Source organism: Myotis daubentonii, chromosome 1 (genome assembly GCF_963259705.1).
Source record: "Myotis daubentonii chromosome 1, mMyoDau2.1, whole genome shotgun sequence".
Lineage (NCBI taxonomy): Eukaryota > Metazoa > Chordata > Mammalia > Chiroptera > Vespertilionidae > Myotis > Myotis daubentonii.
The window spans coordinates 56,748,578-56,767,965 of record NC_081840.1 but is presented as its reverse complement, the minus strand read 5'-3'; the positions used below and the strand labels follow the sequence as shown (position 1 = coordinate 56,767,965).

The window sequence follows — 19,388 nt, the reverse complement described above, 5'->3', positions numbered from 1 at the left end:
AAAAGTAAAAGCAACAAAATAAAAATAAACAAGTAGGAAAACAGCAAACTAAAAAGCTTCTGCACAGCAAAAGATACTATCAACAAAATAAAAAGGCAAGCTACTGAATGGGAGAAAATGTTTGCAAATCATATATCCAATAAGTGGTTAAATAAAGAATTCATACAACTCAATAGCAAAAAAATGTGATTTTAAAAATGAACAGAAGATTTAAATACACATTTTTCCAAAGAAGACATACAGTTGGCCAATAGGTACATGAAAAAAATGTTCAACATTAATCATCAGAAAAATGTAAATCAAAACCACAATGAGATACCATCTCATATCTGATAGAATGGCTATCACCAAAAAGATAAGAAGTAACAAGTGTTGACGAAGATGTGGAAAAAGGAAACCTTTTTTTCAGGGGAATATAAGTTGGTGCAGCCACTATAGAAAACAGTATGGAGATTCCTTTACAAAATTAAAAATACAACTACCATATGATCCAGTAATTCCACTTCTGGATATTTATGCAAAGGAAACAAAAACCCTAACTCAAAAAGATATATGCAACCCCATGTTCATTGCAGCATTATTTACAACTAGTAGCCCAATGCACGAAATTCATGCACATTAAAAGGGAATTAATTGCCCTAACTGGTTTGGCTCAGTGGATAGAGCATCGGCCTGCGGACTCAAGGGTCCTGGGTTCGGTTCCGGTCAAGGGTATGTACCTTGGTTGCGGGCACTTCCCCAGTGGGGAGTGTGCAGGAGGCAGCTGATTGATGTTTCTCTCTCATTGATGTTTCTAACTCTCTAGACCTCTCCCTCTCTGTAAAAAATCAATAAAATATATTTTTTTAAAAAAGGGAATTAATTAGCAGAGATATTTTAACATTGCTATTTACCCTTTCTCTGAAATAGAAATGTGAGAGATGAAAGGAAATTAGTAAAATGTATATGAAAATAATATATAAATCTACACTAATATAAGAGAAAAATGGTAATTGGCGTACAACGATACCCTTTTCATTGGCTAATCAGGGCTATATGCAAATTATCTGCCAACTATGATTGGCAGTTAACTGCCAACAAGATGGCGGTTAATTTTCATATGTAGGCACAATGCAGGGAGGCGAAAGGGAAAGCAGGAAGAAGCCCCCTGCCACTGACAGTGATCGGAAACCCAGGGGGGAGCTAAGCGCTGGGGGGCAGGGCAAAGGCGGCCCTGGGGCCGCCTTTGCCCTGCCCCCCAGCCATGATCGGAGAATCAGGCGCCTTTGCTGCCCTGGCCATTAATAGCAGGAAGTAGGGGTGGAGCCAGCGATGGGAGCTGGGCACGGTCGAAGCTGGCAGTCCTGGGAGCTAGGGGTCCCTTGCCTGGGCCTAAAGCGGAGCCCACGATCACAGGGCCGCTGCAGCTGCGGGTCCCGCTGCCCAGGCCGGACGCCTCAGCCAGAGGCGTTAGGCCTGGGCAGGGGGGGAGCCTGCAACCGCGGGGAGCTGGGTGTCCCCTGCCCAGGCCTGACACCTCTGGCCGAGGCATCAGGCCTGGGCGGGGGGCTGAGCCGGGGATTGGGGGGATATGATGGTCCCCTTGCCCAGGCCTGAAGCCTGGGTCAGAGGCGTCAGGCTTGGGCGGGGAGTGGAGCAAGCGATCAGAGGGAGATGGGGGTCCCCTGCCCAGGCATGATTCCTGGGCCAGAGGCCTCAGGCCTGGGTGGGGGGCAGAGCCGGGGATTGGGGGGATATGATGGTCCCCTTGCCCAGGCCTGAAGCCTGGGTCAGAGGCGTCAGGCTTGGGCGGGGGGTGGAGCAAGTGATCAGAGGGAGATGGGGGTCCCCTGCCCAGGCATGATTCCTGGGCCAGAGGCCTCAGGCCTGGGCAGGGGCCAGAGCCAGTGATCGGGGGGAGATGGGGGTCCCCTGTCCAAGCCTGACACCTCTGGCCGAGGCATCAGGCCTGGGCAAGGGGCAGAGCCAGCAATCGGAGGGGTCTGGGGGTCAACGCCTGAGGGCTCCCAGTATGTGAGAGGGGGCAGGCTGGGCTGAGGGACACTCCCCCACACACACACCCAGTGCACGAATTTCGTGCACCGGGCCCCTAGTTTATTAATAAATAAACAGTAACAAAAGGATATAACAACGGAGGCATGATATAAAAACGACAAAAACATGATATGAAAACAACAAAAACATGATATAAAAACAACAGTGATGCAAACAATGACTGATAAAGTGATTAAACTTATTCTAATATCTCCCTGTACACCACATTAAGAGTGAAAACACTTTCAGAGTGCTGGACTAATTTCCCTTGTGATGAAGTACTTAGAACTTTAACTGTAACATCACATGCTCTTCAAACTTGAGAGAAAGCAACATATAACTGACCATGTGCAAAAATGGGTTCAGGTAGGAACATGCCTACTCTGTCTAGAGTTTGTCCTTGTGATTTATTAATAGTCATCACAAATGCTGGCATCATGGGAAACTGTCATTGAATCAATTTAAATGGGAGGCCAGTGTCAGATGGGGACAAATTAATTCTTGGAATCAGAACAGCCTCTCCCTCTGCAGATCCTGTTAATACTTCAGCTTCGATCATGTTAGGTCGTAATCTTTTGATAATAAATCTGGTACCATTACAAAGACCCCATTTACTATTGAGATTTCTCAATACCATGATGATTGCACCCACTTTCAATTTTAATTTATGACACGGCATTCCGGAAGGAGTAATACTATTCAGAAATTCGATGGGGAAATTTTCCTTTGTTTCTTTGTTATGGGGTGGGGCCACAACATTATTAACAAAGAAACAGAATTAAAACTTTATTGTGGGGAGCCGCTACAGTGTTTTGGACAGGTTCAAGCCTTGGACTGATGAGAGGGCACAGTCCTCTCATTGCCATGTGCAAGTCCCAGCTTGGAGGGCAGGGCCCTCCCAGCACAATTATAGCCAACAGCTGTAGTTGTAAGCTTGAACCTATGGTCCAAACACGTGGCCCCATGTGCCTGAGTGATGTGGGCTTGATAGAGTTCAGGTGCATGTAGTTGAGTAGAATCGAAACCCAGGAGAATGTTTGTAAACATCTTGGTCATGCCCTTACTTTGCCTCATAGCATCTGCTATAAAATAAAGGCATGGCTGTGGGCGTGGTCACTGTCTCCCAGAGAAGCAGCGTCCCACCGAGACCCGGCTTTCATTCTCTTGTCTGTCTTTTCTAAGCCTTTCAGCTGCCCCACTCAGGTTCACCCCGTGCTGGTGCGGCACACTTTAGAACAGTGATGGTGAACCTATGACACGTGAGCCAGAGGTGACACGCGAACTCATTTTTTTGCTTGATTTTTCTTTGCAGGCCAGAAGGGAATGGCAAAAAATATTCAAAGTGATGAATACCAAGAACCTACAACCAAGATTACTTTATTCAGCAAAGCTATCATTCAGAACTGAAGGTCAGATAAAGAGCTTCACAGATAAGGAAAAACTAAAGGAGTTCATCACCAACAAACCAGTATTATATGAAATGCTGAAAGGTATCCTTTAAGAAGAGGAAGAAGAAGAAAAAGGTAAAGATACAAATTATAAACAACAAACATGCATCTATCAACAAGTGAATCTAAGAATCAAGTGAACAAATAATCTGGTGATCATAATAGAATCAGGCACATAGAAAGGGAATGGACTGACTATTCTTGGGGGGGAAAGGGGTGTGGGAGATGTGGGAAGAGACTGGACAAAAATCGTGCACCTATGGATGAGGACAGTGGGTGGGGAGTGAGGGCGGAGGGTGGGGCGGGAACTGGGAGGAGGGGAGTTATGGGGGGAAAAAAGAGGAACAAATGTAATAATCTGAACAATAAAGATTTAATTTTAAAAAAAATTATTTTTAAGTTCTATTAACTAGTAGTTTCCCTATATAAGACATGAAGAATTACCCAAATATTTTTTCCTTCTATTGGTTTGGTAATGATATATGGATACTTTTAAATTCAGTAGTTGAGAAATACTTACGTGAATGGGAACTTGAAATCATTAGGCTTAATACAGCGCACATAGTGAGGGGTAGTGGCATTCAGGGTCTCCATCAGCAGGTGAAGGGAATTTCGGAACTTCATGGGAAAGAGCAGAAAGGGGCATCAAGGATTTGTCAAAGCCAAAGATGATGTAAAACCAGTTAAAATTTTCTCCTAATGACAATAGTAAGGATTGACCCACCCTCAGAAGGGGAGTTATCAAACAAGAATGCTTTATGTTACAATTTCCTTAGATTCTACCATTTATATGCTTACTCTCCTAACTATACATTCACTCTCTCCCATGCCTTTTCCCACATCCCCTTTTTTATAGGCTGTTTCCTTAGAGCAATTTTAGGTTCACAGCAAAATTGAGAAGATACAGGGATTTCTGATACATCCCTTATCCTCACACATGCACAGCCTTCCCCATTATTAATATCCCCAACAGAGTTGTACATCTGTTATAGTTGATGGACATAAACATTGTAATCTCCCAAAGTCCATCGTTTACATTAGAGTTCGGTCTTCCTACTCCCCTTTTAATACACGACCCCGCTGTTTTCTGTTGGGAACGTGAAATTCTGACTAAAAATATAACCTTGCTTTATAAAGATTAAGGCCATTTAATCATGTAGAATGGGAGTTTAGCTGTAAGATACTGAAAAATATAACAGATGACAAGAGTATAGGCAATGAATGGGAGAATGGGAGAGTACAGCCAGGTGGGATTCCCATTAGGGACATGGGATCAGGATGGAGGCAGTAGACCTGTGTCTGGCCCTGTTTCCTGTCTGCACCAGGCACAGGGTCACACACACAGGAAAATAAGCTGGCCAGTGCTCAGCTGCCTGTCCGAAGCCTGGGCCACTGTTCAGGCACTAAGCATGCATGTTACATTTTCCACTCCCCACGGAGGATAAGACATCAAAAACAAGGAGAGGGCACTGTTCCAGTTGAAGGAGCTGATGTTCTGTATGAATCCAGAGAGGAAGCAACCAGAGAACAAAACAAAGGCAACAGTGGTCTATAAGGAAGAAGAATTAAGACACAAAAGACAATATTTGGAAAAGGCTTAATCAGAGTCACAGGTCTAAAGCTGGGTGGAGGGCAGGAGTGGATGGTGTTACACATTCTCACAGTGAAAGCTCCAGCCTCTCCTCACCTGAGGATCCCACCTGGGAGGCTGAGGAAGGAAGACCTGAGGCTTCAGCAGAGCCAAAGAGGAAAGAACACCACAGCAGTGGTTTCCTGAACTCACCTGGTGCCCCACCGTTTTCTTGTGCTCTTTGGCTGTCTGGCCAGGTCGACCTTTGGTGGGCTTTGCAGGAATGCGGGTGAGGGGTGTGCGCCCCGAAGAGGTGGCTGAGGTTGGACTGATGGCCTTCTCATCATCTTGAAATAATTCTGGTAGCATCTTAAACTGAGTCAGAAAGCATGAAAGAAAATTACACTCTAAACTCAAACTCAAAATAAATAAATAAAAATAAACTAAAACTTAAATGTAAACCTTTACAGAAACATGAAGATTTGCAATCCATAGTGATTTCCTTCCTTAAGCCAAGTCTTTCAGAGTCACACTCCAGAAATAATCAGTATCTGTGTTGGGAGCCAAGAGTGTGAGAGGAAGGTGACATTTATGTTCTAAAAATATAGGTGGAAAAATGCAACAATTCTACAACCATGTTTGGGGGAAACAAAATAAAAACTACTCCACTAAGACTTGAAATCCTAATTGGCCACTCTAAATATATTACTGAGTTTGAATTATAATTATTTCATGAGAAAAATACTAATTGAAAGTCCTATCTTATTATCTTAGTTCCACGAAATGCTTTATCAGCATGCTTCATTTATCTACCCACTAATTCAAATGGTGAGCACCAGCTAAAAAATATCACAGAAAATCTCAGCAGGAAGAATGTCATGAACTAGTTCTACAGTATTATAGTATTAAAAATAATTATGAATCAATACAATTTTTTAGAAAATAAGTTGGATTATGGGGGGGTAGATGGGGCAAGTAAAAAACACTGTCCTTATCCTATAACTTTTATATTTGTTTTCAAAGGATTTATAACTTGATTGTATAACTCCTGTAATCAATTTTGTCTTCTATCAGGTTAGCAATATGAAAGATTATCAAGCCCTGGCTAGTGTGGCTCAGTTAGTTGGAGCACTGTCCCAAACACCAAAAGGTGGCCAGTTCGATTCCTGGTCAGGACACACACCCAGGTTGTGGCTCAAGTTTCTTTCTCACATTGATGTTTCTCTCTCTCGTCCTCTCCTTTCCACTCTCTATAAAATTAATAAAAGCATTTAAAAAAAAAGATTTTCAAAAGATTTGGCATTTTGTAATTGGGTGGATGGTATAAGGCAATATGATAGGGAGAAATTTTATGGAACAAAAGAGACTTCAATGGAAAAAATATCGTAGGGTGAGGATGACAAAAATAAAATAAAGAGAGATAGATACACAGATATGTAAGTAGGTAGGTATGCCTGGACATTCCATCTTGTTTCTTTGATCTGTCTAGGAAATAGTGTTAAAAGAAAACAAAATAATCCAAGTAGCAGCTTCAAAAAAATGTGGGAAATCATTTCTGTAATAACATTATTCACTAAGAGCTTTTTATGAATGAAACACTACTCTAAGGGCTTAATGAAACCTATTTAATCCTCATAAGAACCCCTTAGATACTATTATGATTCTATTTCATAGATGAGAGATCTAAGGCATAAACTTAGTGCTTCCTCTCATCAATAAGCAACATGGAAAGTAGGGGTTACAACTCTTTTTAATGGTATTTGGTACAGTTGCAATTTACTAGTATTTGGTCGGGTTGCAATTCATTTATGTGCTCTCTGATATTAGATGTGGCAACATAATCTATGTTTTATCACTGTAAAGAAATCTTAAGACATTTTTTATTAAGTTTATAAGACCTTAGTTCTTTTTCAAGTTGAAAATTTGGCTAGAGGCTGCAAAATTAAAGGAAACAAAAGACAAAACACATACACATACAAACTAAACCTCCCACTGTATTACCACAAAATAATTCTATTTAAAACATATAACACAAATATTACCCTTTTAAAATATGTCCATGAGAACAAATAAACACTATATTATACTTGCTTCCTATCAGGTGCACAGACATTAACATATAAAGTCCATCCATTTAGGTTGGGTTTCTGAGTGGATGGGTTTCGGACTGGGAGCAGGGGAGGCCTTTAGATTCTATGTAAATCACACACTGTCCCTATTCCAATAGCAACAATGCTGTATAGACTGGTAGTCACTCCAAATGATTCCTCAGAATGTATACCTACCTTCTGATAATTAAGCTGATAATTAGCCAATCAGAAAAGTTAAGCCAGAATAAAGATACAATTGATATGGGTACCTGGGGGATGAGAACCTGTGAATATTCTATTTAAGCTAATTACTTAGGCAGAGTAGTGACGCTAGAATGTCATGGTTTTCATCACTATTCATAAATCAAAATGATTTATAATCTTTAACTGAATAATACTCAGGCATTGGCCTGTGAATTTTCTCTTCTACGCCAGTCTCATAAGCTATCAAGCATTAATGCCCAGTGCCTATGAGGATAAGTGAAAAACTGACTTTCTCAGAAGACACTAGACTCATTATTTCCTGAGGCATAACACTGGAATCTGGTCTTTATATGTTCTTTCTATTATCAAAAGAATTGAAAGCAAACATTTTATTCTAAAAACAAGAGTCAAAATGTTCATATAATATTACATTGAAGTTAAAAGGATTGTCTTAGAATAAACCAGAAAAACTGGCAGTTTTAGAATAAACTAAAAAAAAAAAGTGCCAGTCAGTAATCTAGAAGAATTTGATGAATATACTTAGTTTTTTATTGAATAATTGAATATTTATTTTGCTAAACTGAGTAGCTGGCTTCCTGGTTTGTTCCCTATAAAATGAAAGTGAGCTGTCCTTCCCCTTCCATCTTTTCCTGACAAAAGCCAAAGGAACGAGACTGAGCCCTAGCTGGTTTGGCTCAGTAGATATAGCGTTGGCCTATGGACTGAAGGATCCCAGGTGTTTTTTTTTGTTTGTTTTTTTCTTTTCTTTTTTTTTTTTTAATATATTTTATTGATTTTTTACAGAGAGGAAGCGAGAGAGATAGAGAGTTAGAAACATCGATGAAAGAGAAACATCGATCAGCTGCCTCCTGCACGCCCCCCACTGGGGATGTGCCCACAAGCCAGGTACATGCCCTTGACCGGAATCGAACCCGGGACCTTTCAGTCCGCAGGCGGACGCTCTATCCACTAAGCCAAACCGGTTTCGGGGGATCCCAGGTTTGATTCTGGTCAAGGGCACATGCCTCGGTTGTGGGCTTGATCCCCAGTAGGGGGCGTGTAGGAAGCAAACAATCAATGATTCTCTCTCATCATTGATGTTTCTATCTCTCTCTCCCTCTCCCTTCTTCTCTGAAATCAATAAAAAATATATATTAAAAAAAAAAAGGAAGGAGACTGGGGTCAATCTAGTGTAACCATCATAGTTCCTTGCCCTCTGGAATATTCTTTTCCCACTAGAAAGCAGTGTTTCTAGAGTCTATACCAAAGAAATATAATTTTGAAATGCTTTGGACCACACCTGAAACTGCACTCAATGATTCAGAGATTAATCTCCATCTGAACAGAGTATGTAAGGCCATGTTTCAAGTGCATTCCTTTAAAATGACACAGCAAAAATACTGGTTTTCTCTCACAGTCTCTCACAGAGGCAGAAGAAAAGCCAGGAACTGCTGTGCAGGCAAAAATGTCCCATAAAACTGAAAGACAACACTGCACAGTGGTTAAGACACAGACTCTGAGCCAGACAGCCTAGGCTTTAATTTGGCTTGAAAACTCATTAGCTCTGAAGTCCCTGTGCGTCAGATCCCTCATCTGTAAAATCAGCAGGATAATGAGAATGTCACCTCATTATGAGGATGAGATGAGTTAACATTTGTATGGCATTTAAATCAGGACCTAACACACAGTAAGCGTTGTACATCTGATAAGTAAAAAACTAACAATAAAGCTGACTTTGTTAGAGAAATCATTATTATTGTTTAAAAGATAATGCTTAATTAACATTTTGTTGAATACATCCTGATTGAAGAAAACCATGTACATGGTTACCTTGCTTGATTTAAGAACTTTAATTTGTTCTTCATAAACAGTGTCTTTATTCTTTTCCAGAAAGCCTTCACACTGGTATTCCACCTGAAAACACAGAAAAATCTCAACTTATACAACTTTTGAATAGAAATCATAATCATCAACAACAAAATATTTATTAAGCTCAGGCTATATGACTGCGGTTTTATGCTAAGAAACTATAAACTTGATAAGAAGTATGTTAACCCTAGAGTAAAACAAATACTGTTTTTCTTAGGGAACAGTGGTAGTGCTGAATAACTGTGGTCTAAACGATCCTCCCGTCATGGGTAAGCAGACTCATTTGAAGTTCATTCTCCTCTCCCATGTTGGCAACTCCTTCAACGCTGACCCAGCATATCTCCTCCTAACCTAGTTCACCATCCAGCAGGGGTAAGTCTCCTCTTGGGAGAGAAGATCATAAGGAACAAATAGCTGTCTGATAGAAAGAAAGTAGAAGAGCTGATGATGGGTGGAAGTGGAGGCTGGTGAATACTATATGATTTGGTAAGTGGAATTACTTGAGAATGGACTATTACTGCTTCCAAAACTCCAGTGGCTTCAGCCAACTACTACTGAAGGGGCTCCCAGTTTGTGCACCACAAAGCCCTTAGGTGGTCCTAAAGTCATTCCAAGATTTCCAGCCAGAATTAAGGAGGACTCAGAAGGCCCCTAAATCCTGAAAGAGACCCTGAGAAGCTTACTCCAGAACCTACCCTATAACCTCCTTGGAACATAAATTAATCTTACAGCTCCTGATTTTCTCACTAGACTATAGAACTTGTGGAGCAGCAAGTCTGCCTGTCTTGTTACCAGAGACCCAGTAAATCAATATTGGAGGGTGACACAAGCTCACAATTTCCATTCTGAAACCCTTGGGGTCAGCTATACTTTAGAACTCAGAATTTTCCAGCAAAGTCCGAGGCAGCAGTGATCAAATACATTATCATTTCTACAGTGCAATATGTAAATATCTAGCTTAAATAGGATAAGTAAAAACTATATATAACCTCATGTTAGTTCAGGTCAGAGATCAGGTTTAGCCACTAAATAAATTATGAAAAGACTTTTGATTTTCAGAGTTTCTTGAATTTCAAAATTATAGACAGAGGATTATAGACCCATATTTACTTCATAATTCCATTTAGGTTAAAGGAAAAGAAAAACAACAAGCCAACAATGAAGATTACTTTTCCTATAAGGCCCTGAAGAATGCAAACCTCAGCCAAGAAAAAAAATGACACCTCTTGAATACTCATTTTTTCCTCTTTGAACTTAAGTATTCAAAAAGAAAAAAGATAATACAGCTTCCTTACTTTGTCAGCAAAATGTTGGATGATGAAAGCTTTGTTTGACAGACGGGGCTTTTCAAAGAGTGCACATTTGTTCAAATGTGTGTTGTACAATTTCTGGGCCCAAGTGTCATCTGTACCTTTAGGCATCTACATTTAATGAAAGAAAAACGGAAAGAAAAAACACAAGTGAGTATTGTTATGAGACTTTTCTAATGCATTAATTAAGAGACCATTTTTTGGCTTCACCTACCAATTTTTATATTCAAACTAGAGGCCTGGTGCATGAAATTTGTGCACTTGGGGGGGGGGTTGTTCCTCAGCCCAGCTGGCACCCTCTCCAATCTGGGATCCCTCTCACAATCCGGGAATGCTGGCTCCCAACCGCTCACCTGCCTGCCTGATTGCCCCTAAACACTTCTGCCTGCCAGCCTGATCACCCCCTAACCACTCCCCTGCCAGCCTGACTGACACCTAACTGCTCCCCTGCCAGTCCGATTGCCCCCAATTTCCCTCCCCTGCTGGCCCGATCGCCCCCAACTGCTCTCCCCTGCTGGCCCCATCACCCCCAACTGCCCTCCCCTGCTAGCTATCTTTGTGGCAGCCATCTTGTGACCACATGGGGGCAGCCATCTCGTGTAAGGGTGTGATGGTCAATTTGCATATTACCTCTTTATTATATAGGATTATATAGGATTATATAGGATTAGGAATTTATTTCTTCCACATTTCTCTCTTAGAGGCCAAAAACCAATTATTAATGGAGAACAAAGACTGAGACATCCCCATGGGCAGCTCAATCTGCCTTTAAATGGAGTCATCAAATAATATTTTCTCTTAAAACAATAAAAGCCTCACTAATAAAAGATGAAATATCATGACTATCAAGTATTTTCTAAAAATATGTTAAATAAAGATAACATGTGCATATAGTGAAATATTCATATAATTCAGAGAGGTATGAAATGGAGGGTAGTCTCCTCTCACCACTTCCATTGACTTCTTTATCTTTCTGTCTCTAAACACATATACATAAATAGGCTCATTCTCTAAATTCACTGCATCTTTCTCTCTTTAATAATAGCATTCTTATATTTATGATCACTATGTTTTTACTGATTTTGGTAACAATTACTTATTTTACATATATATCCTAGATACTTTTGCAAGTATATTCATAGGGTAAACTCCCATCAGTTCCACTGCTGAGTCAAAATATATATGTATTTACAATTTTGATGAATATTGTCAAATTCCTTTAAAATATGTTGTACTAATTCATGCCCTTCATCAAGAATATATACGCAATAAATATTCATTTGGTAGTATCAAATGAAAGGTATTATTAAATTTAAAATCTTTTGATAGGTAAAACAGTAACTTGTTTTTGTTTTGACTCACATTTTATTTAATTTTGAGCAAGGCAAGGACCTTGTCACTATATGCATTCTGAATGCTGTAGAAAATCTGGATGCTTATAAACTAAATATATTAAGAGAACAAATAGGTATTTGTCTAAGATCACTCAGTTCGCAGTAGAGCTGGGAATCTCATATTTTTCTAACATGCTACATCTTCAAATTTAAAGCTAAAACTCCCTCCCTAACATACATATCAGTAATAAAGAAATAGTCAAATTTCAAATGAATATTTAGAACAATTGTTCAAAATATCTTTTGTAATTTATTGCATTTTTTAAATATATAATACCAATGAACAAAAAGTACCAAATATAAGCATATTGATGAACAGAAGCAGCTAAAATTGGTAGTAGTTGTATCAAATGTTAATTTTTCACACAATTTAGAATCAAGTGAAAAGAGAAGGGAATTCTCCTAGTTTCATTTGTATTTAAGGCCTTTGGTTCTGGTGACCCTTCAGAATGCAAGTTAGAGTGATCTCTAACTCATGGCAACTCATGGAATACTATGAATCTCTGCTTAAACCCACTTACTTCCTGACCTTGAGATACCTATTTGGATACACTAAGTACATCAGGGAATCATACTTACTTTGCATTCCTCATCCAGCAAATCTAGAATGCCCAGTTTAGATTCTATAAGATTAATGCAAGGCTGATTATCATAAAAATCTATGAGAGTCCATGGAATTTGTTCCTTCATATATTCCTCTTGTTCTAATTTGAAGACATGCTAAAATGAAAAAGAAAAAAGTGGCATTACTGCATTATTATCATAAGTAATGTTAGTCAAGAAATAATCCTATATAATAAAAGGCTAATATGCAAATAGACCGAACAGCGGAACAACCGGAAAAACTAAACAACCGAGCAGTGAGAGATGGCAGGGGGAGTGTGCAGACATGGTGGGCATTGGCCGTGGCAGGATGGTGAAGCTGGTGAGTGGGGGCGCCAGACCAAGGCTAGGCGCCGGGCGATCCTCGGGTGGTTACTGAAAATTCTTTGCTCCTGCATGCTGTGGTCCCGCCCAGCACTTGCACCTGCTGCCGGCACCAGCCTCACTTGCACCCGCTGCCGGTGCCAGAGCCGCCACTAGCACCACTGCCAGCACCCGGCGCTGGCCTAGATCGCTCGGTGCCATCAGCGGGTGTGAGCTGGGGCTGCCAGCCCCAATCGCCCCTCAGGGCTTCTCCACCTCCCCCTGCTCCTGAAAGGAGATCAGGGCCAGCAGCCACCTCTTGCACCCACTGCCAGTGCCGGCCCTGCTCTCACCTGCAGCTGGTGCTGGAGCAGCTGCTCGCACTCACTGCCAGTGCCCGGCGCCAGTCCCGATTGCTTAGCGCCATCAGCAGGTGCGAGCAGCCGGCCCCAATTGCTTCGTGCCTTCAGCAGGTGCAAACAAGGCCGGCACCACTGTCAGCACGTGGGAGTGGTGGCAGCGGGAGTGGGGCTCCCGGCAGATAGGTGACCAGGGGCCGCAGCGGGAGAAGTTGGGCTGGGGAGCGGCGGATGGGCCAAGACCCACCCCTGTGCCTACCACAGTTCCTTTCAAGGTACATGAATTCATGCACTGGGCCCCTCGTATTTATATAAAATACTCTAAGATGCTAACATAATTTGAGATAGTCCATGGCTTCCAGCAACAACAATCTCTGGGAGAAACATGATTTCTACAAAGAGAACAATCAAATAAAGCAAATAAAAAGCACAGACAGTAAACAACTATATAGGGTTCTTGATGAACAAGTAAGTCTAGGTATCTGAATGTTTTAAGTAGCTGATAAATGTAGCAGTTTTGAATTTTTGATATGTATTCATCCAAACTATATACTTTTTGGCTTCTTAAGTTATTGCATAGTGCTTTTAAAACATGGGCACAGTCTGCCTTAGCTGGCCTTGAGCAACTCTGCAGAGTGGATATCCTCCAGACTACTGAACCATGCTGGGAGATGCTTACAGCATAACACAGACATTCTCTTAAAGGACTGGTATTGAAGTCCATGTGTCTCAGAGTTAGACAACAGTGAACTTTTGTGTCTGCCTTGATTATTCTCCACAGTCAGGAAACCCACTGCTCACTTTCCTGGATTCTATGTCCAAATCTGCTGGAGCCACTATCAACTCATGCTTTTTCTGCTAAATGCTTCAGCCACCACCCTCACCATTGCTTCTAATCTCCATTCATTCATTTATGCAAAAATATGCATTGACTGCTACTATGTGCCAGTCACCAAACACCATCAACAAAATAGATGTGGGCTCTGCCTTCCTGGAGTTTGGAGACTAGTGGAAGAAGCAGACAGAAATAAAATAATCACAAGGAATATAATTACAAACTGTAATGTTACAGAGGAAAATAATGTGAGCTATGAGAGCCAGCGTCCTCATCTGGTTTGGATACAGCGTGGTGAGGGAAGGCTGTGTGGCTGTGTGATCTGAGCTCCACAGATGAATGGGAGTTCAATGGGAAGAGCAATCCCATCTCTGCTCCCACCCAGCCAATCAGCCCACCCACAACTTCTAGTCTCTACAGATGCTAATAACCTCCATTTGTTAGTTCTGGAGGTTTCTGCTTTCCTCCACAAGTCTTTCTTATCTCTCTTGGTTTGCAAACACTTCTTGCTACTTTTCCGGTAAAATTAGTCCTCTGTGGCTGTGACCAGGCAACACATATTAGGACCCCAAACCCGTAAAACTTAAGTGTCATCAAGACTTCGGATACATACTCTCTTATAATGCCACTCTTGGCCCATGTCCAGCATTTGTAGTTTAACCAGCTGCAATAAGCTTTAGTAAAAAATAAAAATAAATTAAAAGAACCCATAAAAATAACCTGTATGAAAATTTATGTCATGCTAATTAGAAAGCAGATTTCTTCTATTTTTTTTTTATTAATGAGAAGGCAAATAGGCACCATGTGTCAGCAGGATGCCCTGACTGATAGTAACAATATTTTCTAAAAAATGAGCCCTCCTTTTTAATTCATTAATTTATATGCAGTCTCCACACTGACAAAGAAACACGACTCAGGCTTTAAACAGACTTTTTTCTCACACACACATCTATGTCTAAGTTTGGAAAAGTGGATGGGGCCTCAAAACTTTTGAATGCTCAATTGTCAAAAAGACAATGTGGGCATGGGTTTCAATATGGCAAGAGATCCTGGTCAACATGTAATGCCTCCAAGCAGTAAACATGCTTTTCATGCCCACTGACATACCCACAGCCTTGCTGAGGGAGCAGCCCTAAGCAGCCAAGTTCTTTACTGTGAGACCTCATGTTCCTAGTCGCAGCTGACTAAGTGTAGGTATTTAAGGGCACTCTACCACCAGAAACCTCTAATGAAAAAATGAAGTGGGTTATCAGTGGAAGCTGCAGCTTAAAGAAGTCAAGAAAAATGGGAGTTAAGCAAGTTAAGAGAATGGTAGGCACACTCCAACAACTGCTGGGCTCACAAGAACTCTGAAGTGAATAAGCAGAAACCTTAAGGTAAAGAAAATACATACAGAATAGAAGGAAAGAATATGCCACCTGATGATAAGAGGGAGCGGAGCAGTTGTGTAGAGAGAACCTAAGATGCAGTATGGGGTGTGGTGTGTGTGGATGTGGGAGCGAGAAAGGAAGAGAGAGAATCGATTTGTTGTTCTACTTATTTACGCACTAGAGGCCCGGTGCATGAAATTCATGCAATTGGGGTGGGGTGTCCCTCAGCCCAGCCTGCACCCTCTCCAATCTGGGACTCCTCGGGGGATGTCCAACTGCCGGTTTAGGCACAATTGGGCCTAATCCAGAAGTTGGACATCCCTCTCACAATCTGGGACCACTCACCTGCTTGCTGGCTTGATTTCCCCTTACCGCTTCTACCTGACAGCCTGATCACCCCCTAACCACTCTCCTGCCAGTCCCATCAACACCTAACTGCTCCCCTGCTAGCCCAATCACCCCCAACTGACCTCCCCTGCCGGCCTGGTTGCCCCCAACTGCCCTCCCCTGCTGGCCCTGTCACCCCCAACTGCCCTCCTCTGCCGGCCTGGTGCCCTCCAACTGCCTTCCCCTGCTGGCCTGATTGCCCACAACTGCCCTCCCCTGCCAGCCATCTTGTGGCTGTGGACACCGCCATTTTAAGGGCGTGGCAGTAAATTAGCATATTCCCTCATTGGCTGTGGGCACTGCCATCTTTGACGGCGGGCAGTCAATTAGCATATTCCATCCTTATTGGCTGTGGGTGCTGCCATCTTTGAGGGTGGGGCAATCAATTAGCATATTCCCTCTTTATTAGATAGGATTCACTGGTTGATTTTTATATGTGCCCTCATCAGGGATGGAACCTGCAACCTTGGGGTATCAGGTTGATGCTCTAACCAATTGAGCTATCTAGCCAGGGCATAACCTCTTAGATATTTCTTCTGATATTTACCTTTAAAGAATATGCTTATCAGCTATTTTAAATTTATTTATTTGAAACCTTATCTATTGATTTCTTGGTAAGATAGATGAGTCTAAATTCACATATACCACTTCTATTTTTAAATCTTCTTCTAGTTTTTATTAATTTTGTAACTTTTAATAGTATCTTGCCCTAGCCAGTTTGGCTCAGTGGCTAGAGCATCAGCCTGCAAACCAAAGGGTTCCAGGTTTGATTCTGGACAAGGGCATGTACTTTGGTTGCAGGCTCCTGCCCGGCTGGGCCCTGGTCAGGGCTCGTGCAGGAGGCAACCAATCAATGTGTATCTCTCACATCAATATTTCTCTCTCTTTCACTCTCTCTTCCACTCTCTCTAAAAATCAATGGAAAAATATCCTCGGGTGAGGATTATAAAATAATAATAATATCTTTAAACTTCTATTTTTTTCTTCTTCAACCATAGACTACATCACTAGAACTCTCTCTCTGTAAGATGAAGATATTTATTACGGGTTCTTTTCCTGTCCTTCAGCTCTCTTCTCTTTCATATATCTTCCAATTCCTATGGTGACTCATTTTTAATATCCTCTTTCATCAATACTAATAACGACCCCTAATCTTTCACTCAGAACTGTGCCTGGCATGTGGTGAGCACTTTACACACCCCAACTCATTTAATCCATAGAACTATATGCAGTAGGTACTATTATTTACTCTACTGTACAGATGAGGAGAATAAGGCCAAGAAGGTCCCTTAACTTGTCCAAAGTCCCCTGGATCAAGGCAGAGTAGGACTATAACCAAAGCAATTCAGCTCAGGGCATCTGTGCTACCCCTCATTTTTATGCACCTTCAAATCCCTCAACATCATGATAATGTTCTTAGATATTCCTAAGAACATTTGAATATGATATTCCTACTTCACAAGAGACATTCTACTCTCAAAATACACTCATTGCAGTTTGTCTCAGTGAATGTCTCAAACTGTTGAAAAGAAAATATGTAAAAAATATGTAGAAAAGAGAATACATTCTGAATTTTTGTTTTGGCATCTTGAAAATACAACAAGTAAGAGTTAAGAGTTAAGGTAGTCATAACTCCACATATATTTAGCCTCAGGAAAAGAAACTGAAGGATATCCTTACGCTCAAAGCTTTTTGCTTCTCTCACTCAACTTATTTGTACAAAATTTTCACTATTCTCAAACAACAATCCAAGGATGACCTTGAATCCCATCTAGACCATAAACAGTTTTCTAACGTGATATCATTTGTTAATCATGAGTTCCTCAGCACTTTAGCTGTTCTAAATACCAGATAATAGTTGTAACTCATAACTTCATTTCGGGAATCAGACTTTAAATGCAGACTAGGAATTCAAGAGAATAATTTATAGCAGAATATTATTTAAAAAAAAATAATCCTTACCAGATTGAACTGTTGCTGTAGTTTTTCATTTGCATAATTTATGCAAAACTGTTCAAAACTATTTATCTCAAATGTTTCAAATCTGTAAAACAAAAAGAGAAGAAAAGGTAACAAGCAGTTTGTAAAAAATATTCAAAATGTGCATATTAGAAAGAAATAGGAAATTCCCCAACATTGTGAAACTTTCTTACCATATCAGTGAAGATAAAGGTTTATAAGTCAGTACATGGAGTAAATACTGAGAAGACAGGCATCAGCCAAGTGGCAGAGAGATTTTTAAAAATATTCTGACATGTAAATGAACTCAGCAGTATAAGTTTTTAAGGGCTAATCCATCCCCAAGTGGGGAACACTTGGTAATATGAAAAAGCCATTGCTCTTGTCAGTGTATAGACTCAGTGTCTACAACACACATAGAAGGGAACTGGGAATAGATATCTCATAGGTTCTTTTGAAAAACTGAAGCAGATAATGAAAAATTAGGCATCAAAAAGCACAAATATAAAGTTAAAGAAGGGTACCCAGAGAAGGAAAACTAGCAAATAAAATTAAGATTTTTAGAAATTCTCTTGTAATTTTTCCTTCTTACCAGTAGGAGACAGAATCAAATACCCATATAAAGTTACTAGAAAATCTCTAAAAAGAAATGGCCTCTGGCAGGCCACTAAGCATAATATGCCTACCCATAAATGTCCAGCACGCCAATAAAAGAGTGCTGCTTGACAGCAGAATGGAGCGCTTGATTGACATGATCTACGATCCAGTTAAAGAGCTTGGCATAGATGTGCTTGGCCAAAGCATCGCGAGCATTCGTGGCCTGCAGCTTGGAGATGGGCTTGATGTATGTCTCTGTGGCAGTGGCTAGCTTCCGATGGCAGAGCCAGTGACACATCTCCTCATAGTCCACACCCATGAGGTCACAGAAGATGCTGAGAGGTTCATGCTTGGGCTGCCAAAAGAGAATGTGATATCTCCAGTGACAAGATCAATCAAGTAAGAATTTACTGAAAAATACTAACAAAGTGGTAACAATAAAACCCAGCAAATTCTTTGTTATAACAAACACCCAAATCACTGAGAGCTGATCAGTGATGATAATAATCAAAATCATCCATCAAACCTGCATCTAAGCAGCATTTGCAATTTCTTCTAAGGCTCATTTCAAAAATCACCTATCTCTTCAGAGTATTTGTTTGTATCTCTTTTCAGACACATTTATTCAGTCAGTCAATCAGAAAATCAGTCGGCCTGTCAACAAATATTTACTGAGAGCCTATTATATGCCAGTAAACAAAAACAGACAGGGTCTTTGTCCTCCTAAAACTTATAGTTCTAGGGGAAATGGATATTCATAAAATAATTGCTCCCCAACATGTAATCCTATATAATAAAGAGCTAATATGCTAATTAGACTGGATTGCAGAACGACCAGTGGGAAGGGGGCGGGGCCGCGAGGCAGCTGGGGCTGCACAGGCCGAGCCCCTTGCACGAATTTCGTGCACTGGACCTCTAGTATTACTATAAAGGAGAAGGACACTGCAGTAAGATTGCACGTGAGATGCATGTATCCTTTTCAGAGAGGCAGGAGACAGCTGCCTTGAGACATGGAGTTCAGATTTGAAAGACAAGAATGTATTAACTCGGTGAAAA

At 41.0% G+C, this 19,388-nt stretch overlaps 1 protein-coding gene across 7 annotated transcripts in view; it reads right to left on the bottom strand.

Moving 5' to 3' along the window:
* Positions 1 to 19,388, bottom strand: part of MYO5A (myosin VA) — a 209,533-nt gene that overhangs the window by 82,244 nt on the left and 107,901 nt on the right. For all 7 annotated transcript variants that reach the window (XM_059700947.1, XM_059700921.1, XM_059700937.1 and 4 more), the window contains 7 exons: positions 18,422 to 18,687; positions 17,739 to 17,820; positions 12,499 to 12,639; positions 10,511 to 10,636; positions 9,177 to 9,260; positions 5,266 to 5,427; positions 4,003 to 4,100 (listed from right to left, as the gene is read on the bottom strand). In XM_059700947.1, the coding sequence (XP_059556930.1) occupies positions 4,003 to 4,100; positions 5,266 to 5,427; positions 9,177 to 9,260; positions 10,511 to 10,636; positions 12,499 to 12,639; positions 17,739 to 17,820; positions 18,422 to 18,687 (959 nt within the window). The remainder of the gene's footprint in view (positions 1 to 4,002; positions 4,101 to 5,265; positions 5,428 to 9,176; positions 9,261 to 10,510; positions 10,637 to 12,498; positions 12,640 to 17,738; positions 17,821 to 18,421; positions 18,688 to 19,388) is intronic.